Source organism: Sebastes umbrosus, chromosome 2, assembly GCF_015220745.1.
Source record: "Sebastes umbrosus isolate fSebUmb1 chromosome 2, fSebUmb1.pri, whole genome shotgun sequence".
In the NCBI taxonomy this organism is placed as follows: domain Eukaryota; kingdom Metazoa; phylum Chordata; class Actinopteri; order Perciformes; family Sebastidae; genus Sebastes; species Sebastes umbrosus.
The window spans coordinates 17,147,857-17,165,659 of NC_051270.1; the positions used below are offsets into that span (position 1 = coordinate 17,147,857).

Here is a 17,803-nt window from a genome sequence, read left to right on the forward strand (position 1 = left end):
TGGAGACCTTTTTTAATCTATATAGAAAAAATGGATACCATTGACATTGAAATTTTAAACTGCTGACCCCATATTACATATAATTCACAACTTATACTTAGTTGTTTTAATTTATTTTTTAAATGTATTTATTATTATTATTTTTAATTTATTTATTTTTCTGTTTTTTTTGGTCCTTTCCTTTTTTTATTCTTTTTTTTTGTTTTTATTTCTTTTAAGTTTTTTGTTTTTTTTTGTTTGGTATATGTTTCATTTATGTTTCTATCGGATTTAATTATTTATATGTATAAATGTAATTGTTTATGAAATTAACTCTGCTTATTTAATGGTGCAGTAATATATTATAGGGATGGCGGGAGGGGGGGGTATAATTTATTTATACAATTATTTATTGGATTTTGTACAGAATACCAATAAAAAGACTTTGAGCAAAAGATATGTATCTTATTTTAGGTATCAATATCTTGTTCTCATTCTAGTAATGTATATCTTTCTGAACTCCAAACATCTCACATGTTCAACAAGGGATTGGTAAAAGTTAAAAGCAAATACTCATTCATTTAACAAACATGACATGCTTTACAGCTAACATCAACTAGCCACATGTTAGCATGTTCTAGCTAAAGTAATGCAAGTTAACACTGGAGTCGTTTCTAGCACGCTAACAAACCATCACTGAGCTTCAATGTTCCTTGTTTAAGGATATGTAACGTTACATGCACTTTAGTAAACTTACTTTATTAGACTTACGACTGTTTTAACCCGCACGTGTCTTCTGTTGTCGGATGCTGTTGATGAACTCTCAACTTTCACCCCACCGGCCAGGCAGGAGCAATCGAGAGACGAGTTCATGTATCTTTTTATCTTCACTCAGATAGAAATTACATTTAATTGAGTTTTTTCATATCATTATAAATGCAAGTTGATTTCAAAGTAAATAAAAACGCAGTTTGAAGAGAAAACTAATAATAATAATAATTTTAAAAAATAATTTAATTTTTTTTTTTTTTAAATAATCCAATAATTAATATTTTCCCATGGCACCCTACATAGGTATATCTGTATGAACTAAATAAAAATATACATTAGATTTTGTTCTTTTGGCGCTAGTTTAATGACACATTTTGAATTATAACCTTTAACAACTCTACAACACTATATGCCCTGGCTAAGTATTGACGTTATCTGGGTTCGCTTGGTTACGCCTGGGGAAAGTTTGCTAGTATCGTCAGCCATTGATTCCAACCGTCGAAGAAGAAGAGGAATCTAACATCACATGAGAAGCACAACCAGGGTCACCTCTCTGGTTTCTGCTCCTGTTACACTCTTTCCAGAGGAATAAGGTGTAATAATCAGAGTGGATTAGATGTTTTAGTCGGTCTTCGGCAGCTTGTGTTTCCACTTCAACCAGATATCCAGCGACAGATGACAGCAGATGACAGTGACAGACAGGGTGTTGTTGCTAAGTGATGTGTTGCTAAGTGATAAGAGATAAACTGGCTGAATAACGGCTGTCAGGAGCAGATACAAACGGACAATAACGGTCTTAAACTCGACCATGTAGCGGCAAGAAGTTGACCTGTAACCGCTGAGAGGACTAACATGTTTTACTCAACAAGAAACAGCTCAACCACTGAGTCTGACTGACCACTGTAAGGATATTTACTTAACTATCTATCTACACTTCAACTTTGGGACGATGCGGCTTTTAACCCGCATGTCGAGGTGCTCCAGACTCAAACAGCCACAGAGGATGTTGTTGTGGCTGGAGCACCGTGTGACTCTGTCAGCTGCCCTCCGGAGGAAGAGACATCAGACATCAGTCCTCCATCATCCGACACCTGGCTTCCCTCTCTCCTCCTCCTCATCTTCACCTGGGTGCTTCATGTCTGTGCTGTCCTGCAGTCCACCACTCAGAGGTCTCTCCAGGACACTCACACACACAACTGTTGCCTTTGCCAGCTCTTCTTCTTCTTCTTCAGCCGCCTCCACACCTACACCTGCAGCCGGGTCGGTGAAGACGGAGCAGACGGACACGGAGAGGGAGAGGGAGAGCGGACAGACACCCACCACGGTCCCCCTGGAGGACGTCAAGAGGATCCTGCGACTGGCTCACCCGGAGAGATGGAGCCTGGCAGGTAAACTGTGTTTGTATATACTAGGGCTGTTGGCAAGAATCTGATCATGATACAGGGTCACAATTCACTACTGCCATAGTGTATAGATAGATAGATAGATAGATAGATAGATAGATAGATAGATAGATAGTAACTTTCTTGATCCCTAGGGAAATTCAAGTTACCAATGGATTCTTAGGTTCAAGATTCAAGATGTTTGTTGTCACACTGGTTATACAAGTACAATCGTTATCGTCAACACCTGTATATTGTGACACCAATCAAAGGCTGCTCTGCTACTCTCAGCTGTTCATGATGTTCGCTGGATAACTACTTCAAAATATGAAGTTAAAACTTCCTTTTATAAATTGTAGCCCTGGGGTTTCTCTCTACAATCATTTGTTTAAACTCATTTTCTCTGTTTTTCTGTCTTTTCCCTGTATCCACATCAGCTGCTTTGGGCTTCCTAACTGTCTCCAGTGCAGTAACCATGTCAGCTCCGTTCTTCCTGGGTAAAGTGATTGACACCATTTACACTACTGGAACAGACACAGAGACAATGACGGCCTCCCTGACATCATTATGCATCATGCTATCGGGTGTGTTCCTGTGTGGCGGGGCAGCCAACGCTGCCAGAGTCTACCTCATGCAGACCTCAGGTGAGATGGAGAAAGGCAGGCATAGGCGTCATATTCACACAGTACATACGGCCACCACTAAACACAAACTCACTGGTGTCTGCATCAATAACCAAAATGAGAGGAATCTACATTCATATCTCCTCCAAGTCTTCAGCTTTGCTTTCCCTGTGCTGGAAAGTGGAGGAAACAATATCTTTCAGTGTACTAAATACTCTGAAAGACTTGGAAATATTTTCGCAAGAGTTAGATGAGAGGATCAATACCACTCTCACATGTCTGCATGTTAAATATGAAGCTAGAGTCAGGAGATGGTTAGTTTAGCTTAGGATAAATTCTCAGGGGAAGCCGCTAGCCTGCCATTGACCAAAGTAAAAAATCACCTACCAGCACCTCTAAAACTCATTAATGAACATGAGCTATCTTGTTTGTTTAATCTGTACACATGGAGCACAAGTTGTGGCTGTGATTATTTCCTGACGGCCGGTTGCAGTGACTTCCTGGCAACCTCACACAGACAACATCGATGTTTGTGTACAGATTAAACTCACAAGATGTTAATTAGTGAGCTTTAGAGTTAAAGGATAGGCTTATTGGTGAACTTTGGACAGTCAAGTCATGCTAGCTGTTTTCCCCTGTCTACAGTCTTCGTGCTAAACTAGGCTAACGGCCCTAGCTTTATATTTAGTGTATAGACATGAGATTTGTATCGCTCTTCCCATCTAAGTCTTAGCAAGAAAGGAAATAAGCGTATTTTCTAAAATGTCAAACTATTCCTTTAATCAATTATTGTCTTTTTTCAATCAATTTATTAATAATTTACTCAACAGTATGCCAAATATAATGACAAATGTTCATCACAAGTTAACAGAGCCTGAAGTAATGTTTTAATTAAGTATGTGCAACAATACTTTGTGTTTTTATTGAATGACTGCCTGGAACGATTAATCGTCAACCGTCTCTTATCTCCATCTTCCTCTCTTCTCCATTCAGGCCAACAGATTGTTCGTAATCTGCGTGCCTCCGTCTTCTCCTCCATCCTCAGACAGGAAGTGGCGTTTTTTGACAGGAATAGGACCGGCGAGCTTATCAACCGCCTCTCCGCTGACACGGCCGTGGTGGGCCGCTCCATCACTGACAACCTGTCAGACGGGCTGAGAGCTGTCGCCCAGGCAGCTGCTGGTGTCAGTATGATGGTGAGTCCCGCTGTCGTTGGTCAGGACAAGTTTGAATAAGGAATCATCAGGTATCCTTTATGATATGTTTATGTTGTGAAATAAATGTGTTAAGGATTGTGTTACTGATGTGACTGAAATACTTTTAGATTTAACACAATTATTGCAAACACTCACAGTCGGTATGACTTTTAAAAGCACTACAGTCATTTAACAAAAGAGTAAGGTGTGTGCGTGGATGGTATTTTGTTGTTGAGTACAAGGAAGTAGGTGTGATTTTCTTGGTGTCTTTTGTTTGCGTCTTTCCATTCTGTTCTCAGCTGTTAGTATATGAGCTGCACTTTACGGTTTGTGAACTATAGGACTGTTGGGAAGCAGATTTACAGCTATACTTCTTATCAATATAAAGAAAAGGGTAGATTCTGGTAAATGACTGCCACACCCAGAGGCACAAAGCATTGTGGAGAAGGCCACTTCTCTTGAGCTGATAATTAATTGCTGAGCTATTAATCTAAATAACGCTCATCTGACTACAATCTGTGTATCAGCCTGTGTAACTTTCTTCATGGATCAGAGATTTGTTGACTAATAGGTCCATTAACTTCCTTCCAACTGTATCTTCTCAAAGAGAAAATCATAAAACACATTGCATGCTTACGACAAACAATCTGGCCTTTTACAAGGAAGTCAAAGGATTTCCTGGTGTAACGAACGTTCAAGGAAATGAACGGAAGTAATTGCTGTAATTATTGGGGCTGCTTCCTCTTAGTCGATTAGTCGACTCATCAGTCGTTTTGGTCTCAGGCGACCAAGATTTCTTAAGTCGATTAGTCATTTTTTTATTCTTTTTTCATGCTCAGTGACTTATTTCTAAGAAACTTGTGAGCACATTTTGGTAAACACCAGATTTAAAGTGGTACTTTTGTGTGATTCTTTGTGGAGAAACTCAGTTTTACAGATATATCGATTAAATCAACTAATCGATTAATCAACAAAATCTGGTGGGAACTTTTTTTATTCCTCCTCTACTTCCCTCCCTCTCCTTTCTTTTCTGTCTTTTCTCCCCTTTTATCTCCATTAACTGCTGTTTTTTTTCCTCTCTCTCTCCTCTCATAGTTCTATGTCTCTCCCAGTCTTGCGAGCTTTGTGTTGCTGATCGTTCCTCCCATGGCCGGTCTTGCTGTAGTCTATGGCAGATACCTTCGCTCCATCTCCAAATGCACACAGGACGCACTTGCACAAGCCACACAGGTACAGTGCACAGAAATGCACAGAAACACACAGATCAAAGTTAAATGGTTTGAACTTTGTGTATTCGTGATTCTGTGACATTTGCAAATTTGTTGTGTCAACAAACCCAGTGTCTTTGCCTTTTATATGATTTTTGTGAAGCTCTACACTGAAAACAGCAGTTTATAATATTGGTTGGTCAGTGAAACCATACTGTTTGTCTATCCTTTACTTTTATGTATATCTCATATAAATGCTCCACTACCTGTGATAGCCTAAAGGCAGAATGAGTAGCATTTGTCTGTTGCGGTATGTAAACGCAACATTCAAAGGCTGCTTCTCCCCCCCCGGCTCAACGACACCATAAATACACGCCTCCTGACCGCGGTTAGGGTTAGGGTGCTCGCCAACTCCAGATTCAGTCTTGTTTTGGAACAAGCTGTTTCGCCTCGCTATATTTGCATTTTTTTCTGCGCTGTGTCCGACATTTTCATAGCTTCCTCTTGGATGTGTGCTTACGATCTGTCGCCTATATTTTTAAAGAGGTTGACGCCCAGAAACATCCCGAACACAGCAAAATTAGAAAATCCCGGCAGAGGGCTGCAAGGTCTCTGCAGATACAGACACCACCACACACTTCTACTGGGTCATAAATGATGATTGAGATGGATTTGTTTTGTCTATACATTGTTTTTTAGGGAAACCCTACTCATTTAGCCTTTAATTAAATTTGCAGATAGAGTAAATTTGCTATGTTGATAATCTGATTTCCATGTTTGCATGTGTGTGTAGTTGGCTGAAGAGCGAATCAGCAACCTGCGGACTGTCAGGGCTTTTGGTAAGGAGCTGTCAGAGGTAAACACGTACACAGAGAAGACAGACGAAGTCCTCAGGCTGGCCAGGAGGGAGGCTGTACTACGAGCTGGCTTCTTTGGAGTGGTAAGTGTGTGTGTGTGTTTGTGCGTCCTGTCAGTGAAGCAAACCAAATCCACAGTTAGGAAGTAAAATATTGCACAGGGGCTTCTGCTTTTTTCCCCCTGTTTTGTCACAACACCACAGTACCTGAGATGTCTGTATATGGCAGATGTTTCCCCATAAAAAAGTATTATCCAATCCTCCCTACAAGGTCAGAGAACCTTTTGAACCCATCTGTGCACTTTAAAAGGTTGTAAAACAGTGTTGAAACAACTCAGTGACACAACTTGGCTCACAGCTCTTAAACAGGGTTTTCTCCTCATATCTTCTGTATGCATTTTTCACATGTTAAGTTGAAATATAATGCAGTGCATTTCTTTTCAAACAGTGTAAACAAAACCCATATACTGAATGATAAAGTATCCTTCATTAGTTGAATATCATTCATTCATTAGTTTTAGCTAGACGTCCGTCCCTGCATCTCCTACTCACAGGCTGTTTCTCTAAATGTTCAAGTCAGATAAAAAATAATATTCTCCACGCTCGATGAGCTGTAATTCAGATATCAAGAGAGAGACCAGTTAGCTTATCTTGCAGGTTCCCTAATGGGCTGTAATCAGTATAACCAGTGCTTCGTCAGGGAGTAGCAGTGATGACAGATGTTTTATTAATCAAATAACCAAGTGTGTGTGTGCGTGTGTTTCAGACTGGTCTCAGTGGTAACATCATGATCCTGTCAGTGCTGTACAAAGGAGGCCTTATGATGGCCAGCCAGCACATGACTGTAGGGGAGCTCTCATCGTTCCTCATGTACACCTTCTGGGTGGGCATCAGTATTGCAGGTAATACACACAATACATGCAGTTTCCTGTTATATGAATCTCCTTAACTGTACTGTTTACATCCATACTGTGTGTGTGCGATGGCTTATGTCTCTGTGTTTTTTCTTCTTGATGTGCAGGTATGAGTTCCTTCTACTCTGAGCTGATGAAGGGGTTTGGAGCAGGAGCCAGACTGTGGGAGCTGATGGACAGAAAGCCGGAGTTTCCTCTAAATGGTCAGCACACACACACACTCTCTCTCTCACACACACACACACACACACACAGACACACACACAGACAGGAGAGACTATTACCTCACTGCTTCAAGGAGTACCCATTTTGTCCTGTCATGTCGGGAATTTCACATCTATAATCATCGCTATAACTAGATGTATATTCACTATCAGATGTTTTATCTGTAACTAAGTAAGGGATAATTCGCGTCGGTGTCCTGCATCACCCTGTCAGGGTTTATTTCGCAACAATGACCCGCTAGCTGTACATTATCCCGCTTATTACACGACTGCTTACTATAGAAATCAATAATTTGACACAAAAATGTTCCTCCAGAGTCCGAGATCAGAACTGCGTCCATAGCAATGGTCTGTTACACATAGCAATGGTCTGCTATAAAAAAAAATAACCGACCATAATTGACCAATCAGAATTGAGTATTCAACAAAGCTGTGTAATAACTACATATAACAGATTTCAAAGACTCACTGCTTGCTTGAAATATGTGAAAGTTTTATTTGTTATTGCAAAACAGACATCAACAGAGGTAAAACGTGGGTATTTTGCCCACTCCGTTAATAAACAATATGTACAATTTACATTTTAAGATGTATAAAAATAATCTGAGACTGTTTTTTGCTGCATTTCCTTCTCCATTTGTTATATTTTTCCTCGTTTCCTGTTTTAAACCAATCAAGCAAGTTAAACTGAATAATGGTTCTATCTTTGATCTGCTTCCTCCACAGAAGGCCTCGTGCTTCCTCGAGACCAGCTGAAGGGTCAGTTGGAGTTCTCCGACGTCTCCTTTGCCTACCCGACCCGTACCGAGGCTCCTATTTTCCAGAACCTCAGTTTGCTGGTCCCAGCTGGTACCATCATGGCTGTAGTGGGACCCAGCGGCTCTGGAAAATCTACCTTGGTCTCGCTGCTGCTCAGGCTGTACGACTCCGATGCTGGTGAGATTGAGCTTGTTCTGTCTAATAAATAATCAGACAAAATCTGATGATGACACATTTAAGAGTACAAGCCTCTATCAGACAGCTGTTTTACCTCTGAGAATGACCTCTTTTGTCCAGGTGTCATCACTATAGATGGTCATGACATCAGAGATCTGAATCCCTATTGGCTCAGGAGTCACATTGGAACGGTCAGCCAGGTAATAAATGAATCTTTAAATTGTTTATGTTCCTACACAACAGATCTCACAGCACACACATAAAGTGTATTTCCATTAACTATAAGTGTCCGAGAGCCTCTGAGTGAAGATTGTCTCCCCACCTCTCTCCCAGGAGCCCGTGCTGTTCTCTTGCTCTATAAGAGACAACATAGCGTACGGTGCAGTGGACCCAGACGCTGTGTCCACAGAGGACATCTACAGGGCAGCCAGAGTGGCCAACGCCTTTAATTTCGTCCAGGCTTTTCCTAAGGGCTTTAACACTGTAGTGGGGGAGAAAGGAGTGCTGCTGTCAGGTGAGAAACTGAGGCGGAGACACGACAGAGTTATGATCACAACATCTACTTCACTGTGGATGCCAGAAAGCAGTCAGCATGGTTGATGATACTGAAGATGATATTTGTTTTATGTGAGCTGTTGATACACACATCACTTTCACAAGGTTGTAAATATATGTATGTATGTGTGCTCATTTATTCTTTTTAAGAATAATTTTATCTCAATAATGCATTCATATAAAATGAAATACCTAATTTGCTGTTTTTAATATGAAAAAGTAATTCAAGACTTTTATTTTAAGTTTTGTTTTACATTTTAGAAAGACAACACCGCTTACTGTTTCCAAGTCTTTCTAACTCTATTTCACAAGTATTTGTATTTAGTGTGTATTCATATTTTGTAAAAAAAAAAACAACAACTAGGGCTGCACAATTGATAAAAATGTTAGAGCAATTGCAATATGGCCTACTGCAATTTTCAAATCGCCGGATGAGGAGGAAATCGCAATAATTGTTAAAGGTGAAATGTGTGTCAAAATACCATTTTAAATTAAATATTGTGGTGCTTCAGAGATGTCCTGGCCTACACAATATATATTCTGCAGACTTAAGAAAACATCTTTGTTATTTTTTTCAATGAAAATGAAAATAATGATGTATGAATGATCATTCCCGCTAATATCAAAAATTACATCGCAATTGAAATGTCTGTCGAAATAATCGCAATTAGATATTTTTTCTAAATTGTGCAGCCCTAAAAACAACTCTATTAACTATCATGGCTCTGTGCACTCTGTGACAGTAGACACATAGAATCTATTTAGACGTAGCCTTTATGTGTACACAGTTAAGTTGTGTGTTTGTTTCTCAGGTGGTCAGAAGCAGAGGATAGCTATAGCCAGAGCTCTACTCAAGGTGAGTACAACAACAACATGGTCATTTTACAGTTTATCTGCATTTGCAGGTAACATCTGTGATCCATTACGTAGGACTGGCTTTTCCCATCATTGCTCACAGACTGTTGTCATCAGTATCTAATCATCATATTCACTGAACCACAAAAATGGAACCACTTGATCTAAACTCCAAACCTGAGTTAGTGTGTATAACACTGTTTGTGTTCTCTCTCCACAGAATCCTAAGATCCTGCTGTTAGACGAGGCTACCAGGTGAGAAAGACTGCGCCTAAAGACAGCTAGCAAAACTACTTTACTTACAATTATTTTAATGTCTTCATCCTTTATCCCGCACAGCACTGTAGATGTGTTATGATGATAATACTGATTTTGGAAACAGTTTTTATTGTGCTGGTTAGAGACATTTTGATGAAGAAAACCCTAAACAATCATCTTTCCTCAGTGCACTGGATTCAGAGAATGAGTTCCTGGTCCAGCAGGCTTTGGAGCGTCTAATGGAAGGTATACTGTGTTCATTTCAGAATAAAGCTTTAATACTACTTCTACTGGCGCACTGGTGCCAGTCTTTGTTTCTCCTGACTAATATTATACACAATCAACAGGGAGGACAGTCGTGATCATCGCTCACCGTCTGTCGACCATCCAGAATGCGAACGCCGTCGCGGTGCTGGACCAGCGGCGTATAGTCGAGTGTGGCCAGCACACAGAGCTGCTAGGCAACAGGCAGGGACTGTTCAGAAAACTGATGGAGAAACAGGCGTTTCTACAAGATGAACAGAAACGAGCTCTTCGCTGAGAGGACGAGGAACTACAGACGAGCGGATGAGGAAGAGGGAGAAATCAGGAGGTGAGGTCAGTGCCTGGGGAAACAGTGGCTTTGCTCCAGAAGGAGTGGGGGTAGAGAGGACAAATAGATATTGCCTGGAATAAATAGAGATGAATAAAAGCTGAAGGAAAGCAGATCTTCCCACAGGACTACAGATGAACACTAGAGAGAGAGGAGAATGGAAAACCACTAGGAAACATTTAAGGGGTTTTCTTAATTGCTGCGAGTGTCTTTCACTGCTGAAGTTACTATTTAGCACCACATGAAGAGCTGTTTGGAAAGGAAACAGAGTGAACAGGGTAATCCACAGTGAAGACCTAAGAACTGAAACATGGAGTTCCCTAGAGGTGCTTTATTTTGAAAATATCTAATTCTACACTGAAAGACGAGGTCTGAGGAGACATGATGAAGTCAGACACTCCTCACACAGAAGGCTCATAGTCAACATGTCATTTTTTAAATCACTGTCACTACCATAGTTTTGGGGTAAAAAGCCCAAATCCTGTTTAAAATAGTTCAGACCCACCTGAGAGACGTGTGCAGAATGTAAATGTGACGGCATGAATCTGGTGCAAATGACTTTCACTCTCTGCTTCGGGATGCAGTAATCTGTTATCACTTCATGATGTTCATCACTAAACCAAAAACAGTCCAGTATCATGTATACAGAACTGCTAAATGTGTATTTGTGTCTATTGATTTTTAAAACTTGAAGCTTACATTTTTGTTTTAGTTTAAACAAGCCAAATGAAGCAACTATATGTGTTGTTGTTGTAAAACAGGACTGAACACTATGAGGACATACTGTACATTAATGTGTGCCAATTGCCATGAAAGATATTAGTGATCGTCCTGTAAGTAACAGCTGAGGTGCTAAACATCTAAAACATTATTATTACTCCTATCAAGGATTTGGTGTCAGTTAAAGGAACAGTGTGTAACATTTCGGGGGATCTATTAGCAGAAATGGAATATAATATTCATAATTATGTTTTCATTAGTGTATAATCGCCTGAATCTAAGAATCGTTGTGTTTTCCTGAGCTTAGATTGAGCCCTTCATATCTACATAGAGAGCGGGTCTTCTTCACGGAGTCTGTCATGTTGCTCCGCCATGTTTCTACAGTAGCCCAGAACGGACAAACCAAACACTGGCTCTAGAGAGAGCCTTTCATGTTTTTACGGTACCTGAAGACCACCGTAGTTCTCAGACACGCTTGTGAAACTGCGGTCACGTGAGCCGCACAGTGCAAAACCGTGGTACCGCCAGCCGCTGTCTGATGTCTGTTGCTCCTCAAGTAGTGTTATTATGGTAAGGATGACCTCTGAGCGAGCCCAACGGCGTTACCACAGTTTTGCACTCGGCGGCTCAAGTTACCGCAGTCCTGTAGAGGGATGAGTGAGCGGAGGGGTACTCAGTTGGTTGCAATCTGCAACCACACCACTAGATGCCAGCAAATCCTACACACTGTCCCTTTAATCAATCATATATGTTTAGATTCAGTTAGTTTTTCTTCTACTTTGGTTGAAGTGACAGCTGCTAAACTTTACCATCTTTCTATGTCAAACAAAATTAAAATGTGCACAGTTACGTGGGAGAGTTGATTGAGGTCCGCTAAACAGCCTTTTTCTGGGAGATGTTCAGCTGCTCTCGGGGAGGAAGGGTAAAGGAGACATTTCAGAGATGTCTGTGTGTCATCTCTTAACAATCATCTCATTGTCTGAAATCACTTTATCTTTTATCTTGTCTTGTAATCCTCGTCATCTTCCTTGATCTAATCTATAAATGGTGGAAAAACAGCGACCAACATTACAACTCACACATTTTTGACTGTATCCTGCTGTTGACCACTGTGTCTGTCGGTGTGTGACATGATCGTCTGTTCACTGCTCGTGTTTACTGAATGTGCACTTGGCCAGCGTTAAATTCTGTGTAAACAGCTCTAAAACCCCCGTACATGTTAGCCACAGCGCCGTTGAGCCAGCTAAATATTATAGCTGGCTCTTAGAGGGCCTGACTCAGAAGTAATGATCCTCCTCAGTAAATATTTGCACGGTAAATGCCCACTTCACTGCTCCGGGGGAGTCTGGAGCAGAGCGTTAACACCAGACATGCAAACACCCTTAGCTTAAATCCCCCACGGCTCTAAAGGGACGCTGTATCAAACGAGCAACATTGATATACAGCACAGAATATAATTTATATACAAATATTTACAAATGATCACATATTATTTAAGTCGGTCTCTATTCAAAACTATATCTCTATTGTCCATTTCTAAAACAGAGGTCATATAGTATGTTTGAGGAGCTTTCTGTCACAATATTTAGATACAATAATTGAAAGAAATGGATATAAATAAATTATTAATACAATTTTTTTTCTTTGACCATTCGACTAAAATAACTGCAAACCTGTGTGCATTTCTCTGAAGGTTTATGCTAAAAAAAAATTATTTGTATGTTTTTAACAGGGTCAGAAACTTGAATCATTGTGAACGTAACTTTTCATTCATGATATGAAGGCAGTGATGCACAGAGACTCTTAAAACAGTGGATTGTGGCCTGTAACAGAAATGTTAATGACTCAGTCTTGATGATATTTAAACGACTGGTAATTGGTCATAAGAAAGCCTGCTAATGTTGTCTGTGTACGATAGTAATCACTCTCTGGTTGTCTAAATTTAGAGGTTTTATATATTTATTATAGTGTATGGACTGTCCGGCAGCAACATGTGAGCTCTGTGTCAGTTAACTTGGTTCATTATGGACACCTTTCATGTTCTTTGTCTTTTTTTTTCTCTATAATTCTTGTTGTTTTGCCTAAAAGGCAAGTAGTTCATACTTACTTGACTCACAGCAGATTTTCATTTCCTCACATGTTAATCTTTATTTCAAAGGTAAATTTTATGTTGATATGATGCCTTGAATATTGTCTCTGAACATCACATGTCCAGACTTGTGTTGTGGTTCCTGTGTTGGTAACATTACCAAACCCTGCCCATCCAGATCATTGTAAATTAAATAGAAAAAATTCATGTTTTGCTAAAAAAAAAAAAAAAGAAAAAGCACCTCACACCTCACTCTGTTAAGTAAACACTGACCGTGCTTGAAAGCCAGTTAAAGATGGATTTATGTCTGATAAAGAATGACAGAAGACTGCAGGGGGGGTATTTTTTTATAAGTTATAAATAATATGATCTAAATGATGTATGATAGATTTTTAATTATTTTTGTGTTTGCTAAATTATTATACTTGTATGTAAAGGTAAATAAAGTGAGATATTAATAGTTCTTTTGTGGGAAGATTTTTTCATGGATGTTTGTTTGCTAAGCTGTTCAGTTTTGGGTCTGTTTAGGCACATACAGTATACACAAGTACTACATCAGAACATTTTTAAATATCTTTTAAAAATGTGGATTATTATTTTTAAAAAGATATTGTTATTTATTTATAGTGATTTTTAATACACAATAAAACAAAGGGAGATGAGACATTCTCAAGTACAATGAAACAATAATGATATTTTTTTAAAGTAAATATAAGTAAAAAATAATAATAAATAATATATATTGTTTATTTTTAATCAGGGCAGTTTCAAGGGGTTGGGTAGACCCATATCAAATATTATATGGGTATATTTTCAACAATATATTTTATTGAATTTTAAAAAGAGTGATTATATTAGCACCCTTAAATCACCATTCCCCTACAGAGCTACTAAAAATGATGGGAAGAGGCGACACATCTCCTGCTCTTAGATGATATTTCATAGCTTGCACCAGATCACGTGTCCTCATTCAACTTGAGATTGTCATAAAATATTCACTCTGTTTTTGTCTCACAAGCAACTGTTTGTTTCCATGCAGTGTGTCAGGCTGTCAGTAAGTGGCGCTGTTGCTTCAACAACTTGTGCTGCAGTCAGGCTCAGAAGTGTTCACTGCTCAGGTCGGTGGGATCAATGTTCATTCAATCCATCATACCAAAATAAAACTTCCTGGTAATGATGTAAGTAATGTTTATTCAGCTGCTGCAGGTCGTGTTGACAGGGTGGTGAGTTTCTCATGCAAATAGACACACTGCTGGCACATAGATGGGTCCTGGCAAAGAAGGTTAAGAGTCTATCAATGTAAATCAAGTATATGTCTATCAACCAATTTAGATATCTAAAATCATCAGCTGTGTGTTGGACGTGATAGAAAAGTGATTTCAAAACAGTACAGGCACAAGAGGCAAAGCCATGCTGTCATGTTCCTTTAGACGGTGTGATCTCTCTCTGTGATCAGTAACTAATGTCTCTTATTTCTTAAAACTAAACAGTGGGTGAACCCCTCCAGCAGAGGCAGCAGTTGCTCCTGCTCTGCGGAGGACAGGCTCAGCTGGCTCATGCAGCTCACCAGGTGCCGCTCAGCCCTGCATGGGTTTCCAATTCCAGCTCCATGTGCTGCAGCAGCTCCCCTCTTCTTTTCTCTGTATCTGCCCCGGGCTATTTGAGGAACTACAGGAACTGAGCTTCTGACCCTTTTCAGCCACACACAACAAATTGATTTATGATCATCTGTCTGCTTGAAAAACATCACACAAAGCCATATTTGTTCATAAGATAGGAGAATAAATATCAAAGTGATGCATACGGTTAGGAAAAAAAAAGTCTGTGCTGCATTTTGGTGAAGCTCAACCATGCCACACTACTATGGTTGGTTGGAGATCATGTTGAGGTTTACTGGTGGAGAGAGTCTTCAGTCTCATGAAGCAGATTTAGCAATATTTTAAGTACAGTTGGCTGTCAATATGAGACATCACACCACTTTAACACAAGGTGCGCTTCACAGGCGCAACAGCATCTTATGTTTTTGCCCAATATTCCCATTGATCAGGGGTCATGCTCCCACATCTACCTCTCTCTTGGTTTTCTGTCAGCCATGAAGCAGAACACTTTCTACTACAAATTACATTAAAATTACTTTTTAACTTCAGGAGATGTTTGGATTGTCTTTGGATAGGTTTGAGGTAGGGCTGTCCAAATGAAACAACCAAAGAAACTTTAAGTTGACTAACACTCATATGATTTTGTGTGATTAGTTGATTTAATCGATAGATCAGTAGAACTAAGTTTCACCACAAAGAATCACACAAAAGCACCACTTTAAAATCTTGTGTTTACCAAAATGTGCTCACAAGTTTCTTGGAAATAAATCATTAAGCATGAAGAAAAACATAAAAAATGACTAATTGATTAAAGAAATCTTAGTCGACTAAGACCAAAACGACAGATGAGTCGACTAATCGACTAAGAGGAGGATCCGGACATTTGTTTACCCTCATCAGGAGCATTAGAAAGCAGCATTAGAAAGCAGTGCATACTCAGCAAGGAACTGATTTGTGCATTACATCACTGACACAATGAGGCTAAACAGGAAGAGGAATGTGTCCTGAAATGTCATAGGATCAATGCACACAAGTTGTACTTCTAGGAATTCAAGGATATGTTCATATTTTTAAGAGTCTGTCTCAAAACAAAAACAGTTTGAATGAACATTTGGACACCAGACTATTAACCTTCAACATCAAAAATCTCTCCCTAAAGCACCTTTACCTGTCCATTTACAATATCCTCAGTATCAGTATCTTCTGTAACACCTGAGATAAAAAAAACTAATCTCCAAAATCTCCGACAAGCCTCCCATCTGCTCTGCACTGTGCATGCATGGCGGGAGCCTCTGTCAGTTGCCACACTTAAAAAGGTAGGAAGCTTGTGTACAGCAAACGTATTGGTTCCAGCGATTGAATGCCGAGGCTTGTGCTATTCTTACACTTTCTCTGTCACTCTGACCCTCTGTGCTCTCATGAGAGTGATGACTGAAATAAAAATCTAACTGAGTAGGTAGCAAGGTAGACGACTGAGCATGCCCTTTAAAAAAAAAAAAATCTGACAACTTCCCTCCCTTTTATTTTCCTGGCTAAAATGTGACCACTAACACTTACAATTTAAAAAAAATACTGTATTTCTAAAAAAAAAAAAAAAAAACTCTCCTTGTCCAGAGTCTCTCCTTCAGCTGGCTGGCTTACATATCTTCTGACAACCTAAACTCCTTTTTTCTGCCACCTGCTGCACACGCCCTTTCACCTCCCTCTTTCTCCTCCCCTTCCCCTAGTAGACTTTCCAGGAGACTCCCGTCCTCTCCTCCCCCCTCGGCCCCTCTGACCTCCCCTCCTCCCTCCTCCCCTCTGTCTCTCACTCCCCAACAACTGCCAGCCCCTTTACATTTTAGGCGTTTCACAGGCCCTCGGATCCACAACGGCTCACAACAAGTGCATAAAAGTAGCTCTACCTTGCTCCGCATGCTCACCACAGCCTGACCGCCTCCCACAACACAAACACACCCACACACACCCTCACACACCCACACACACACACACACACACACACAATATTCTCTGAACACTTGCAGGGCCAATTAAGGCAACTTCACATTACTGCCCAATTACCAATGCCTGCTGATTGAAATAAGTATAGGAGACATAAAGATTTAAGTTTCTTTGCTTATCATTCACTTTTTTCGTCCACTTGTTGTCTGCACATTTCTGTGTTTACACTCTATGTCATTTCCAAACACTTGCAATCCTTACCGAAGCTTTCTGTTTCAGCTATAATGAGAATCTGGGTCGTGAAAGGTTACATGTTAACATTTCTCTGCTCCCACATGAATCCAGCTTTAGTTTATGATATGAGAGCACAATAATAATTCATGTGTTTGTACCAACAGTTATGCAGTTTTTTTTTTACTCATTATTTATTTAATTGTTCCCTCAATCTAGCTTTTTGTGACAAACATGTTTTGGAATAAAAAGCCACATTTTCCTAACATCTCTTGTTCCAGAGATGCACATTGATTTTTATCTTGTTTTTTTAATTTTTTGTCAATGCATCTCTCTCCTCTTTAATTTAGCAAATCAAGTCTACTATTCTCTCTACCTCTTTCGATCTATCTCTATTTTTCTCCCCATTCCTCTGTCATTCCTCGCTTCCTTTGAGTTTATTTTAACCTCCTTGGCACCTCCTCTTCCACTCCGTCTGGTGTCTCCTTGCCACAACACACACAAACATACATGTGCATGCATGTACACACACTGAAGTTCTTACTCCCACATGCACACACATATTCACACATGCACACGTGCACTAGCTCCCCCTCCTCCAATAGAGTTATAATTAATCCAACTGCTCCAGTGACAGGGCAGAGTAGCCCCTGCAGATAAGGTTTCAGCTGTTGGCCCTTTCACTGCATGGTTCTCTATCTCCTTATTTATTCAATCACACACTGTCAGATCACATGGTCTGCAATGATGGCACAGTTTGAATTAAACCAATTGTTAAAAGTCTTCTATTGGGTGTGCAAGTTGTTGCATGATTAAGGAAAGGGATTCCAGTTTGCAATCTCTTATTGTAGAAGAACCAGATCTGCACACTCACC

At 39.9% G+C, this 17,803-nt stretch overlaps 2 protein-coding genes across 6 annotated transcripts in view; one reads left to right on the forward strand and one right to left on the reverse strand.

The window, feature by feature from the left end:
* The window catches only part of urb2 (URB2 ribosome biogenesis homolog), a 20,516-nt gene extending 19,079 nt beyond the window's left edge, over nt 1-1,437 (reverse strand). The window contains exon 1 of one of the 3 annotated variants that reach the window (XM_037747027.1): nt 1,300-1,437. Coding sequence is in view for 1 of the 3 variants with exons in the window: in XM_037747018.1 (XP_037602946.1) it covers nt 737-852 (116 nt within the window). In the remaining 2 variants the exon portion in view is untranslated. Of the gene's footprint in view, nt 1-736; nt 886-1,299 lie in introns of those variants that run through there. The other 2 variants (XM_037747018.1, XM_037747037.1) reach the window with 2 other exon arrangements.
* abcb10 (ATP-binding cassette, sub-family B (MDR/TAP), member 10) lies at nt 1,108-14,789 on the forward strand. 3 transcript variants are annotated; one of them, XR_005203649.1, is made up of 17 exons: nt 1,108-2,138; nt 2,570-2,776; nt 3,749-3,951; nt 5,047-5,181; nt 5,953-6,099; nt 6,782-6,917; nt 7,037-7,132; nt 7,880-8,089; nt 8,210-8,289; nt 8,423-8,603; nt 9,457-9,500; nt 9,720-9,754; nt 9,945-10,003; nt 10,105-10,349; nt 14,198-14,276; nt 14,356-14,457; nt 14,649-14,789. XR_005203649.1 is itself a non-coding variant. In XM_037747051.1 (14 exons), the coding sequence occupies exons 1-14, from the start codon at nt 1,700-1,702 to the stop codon at nt 10,296-10,298; spliced, it is 2,166 nt and encodes a 721-aa protein (XP_037602979.1). In that variant the 3' UTR covers nt 10,299-10,853. The 3 variants fall into 3 exon arrangements, 1 of the variants encoding a protein (XP_037602979.1); XR_005203648.1 differs by having other exon boundaries at nt 1,700-2,138; nt 10,105-10,354; XM_037747051.1 differs by lacking the exons at nt 14,198-14,276; nt 14,356-14,457; nt 14,649-14,789 and having other exon boundaries at nt 1,700-2,138; nt 10,105-10,853.
* The last annotated feature ends 3,014 nt before the right edge of the window (nt 14,790-17,803 follow it).

Bases quoted from the DNA above. Each gene is read 5' to 3' on its own strand.
- abcb10 (XM_037747051.1), top strand. From the start codon at position 1,700: ATGCGGCTTTTAACCCGCATGTCGAGGTGCTCCAGACTCAAACAGCCA. The intron at 6,918-7,036 runs GTAATACACACA...CTTGATGTGCAG, and splicing joins GGTGGGCATCAGTATTGCAG to GTATGAGTTCCTTCTACTCT. The intron at 7,133-7,879 runs GTCAGCACACAC...CTTCCTCCACAG, and splicing joins GCCGGAGTTTCCTCTAAATG to AAGGCCTCGTGCTTCCTCGA.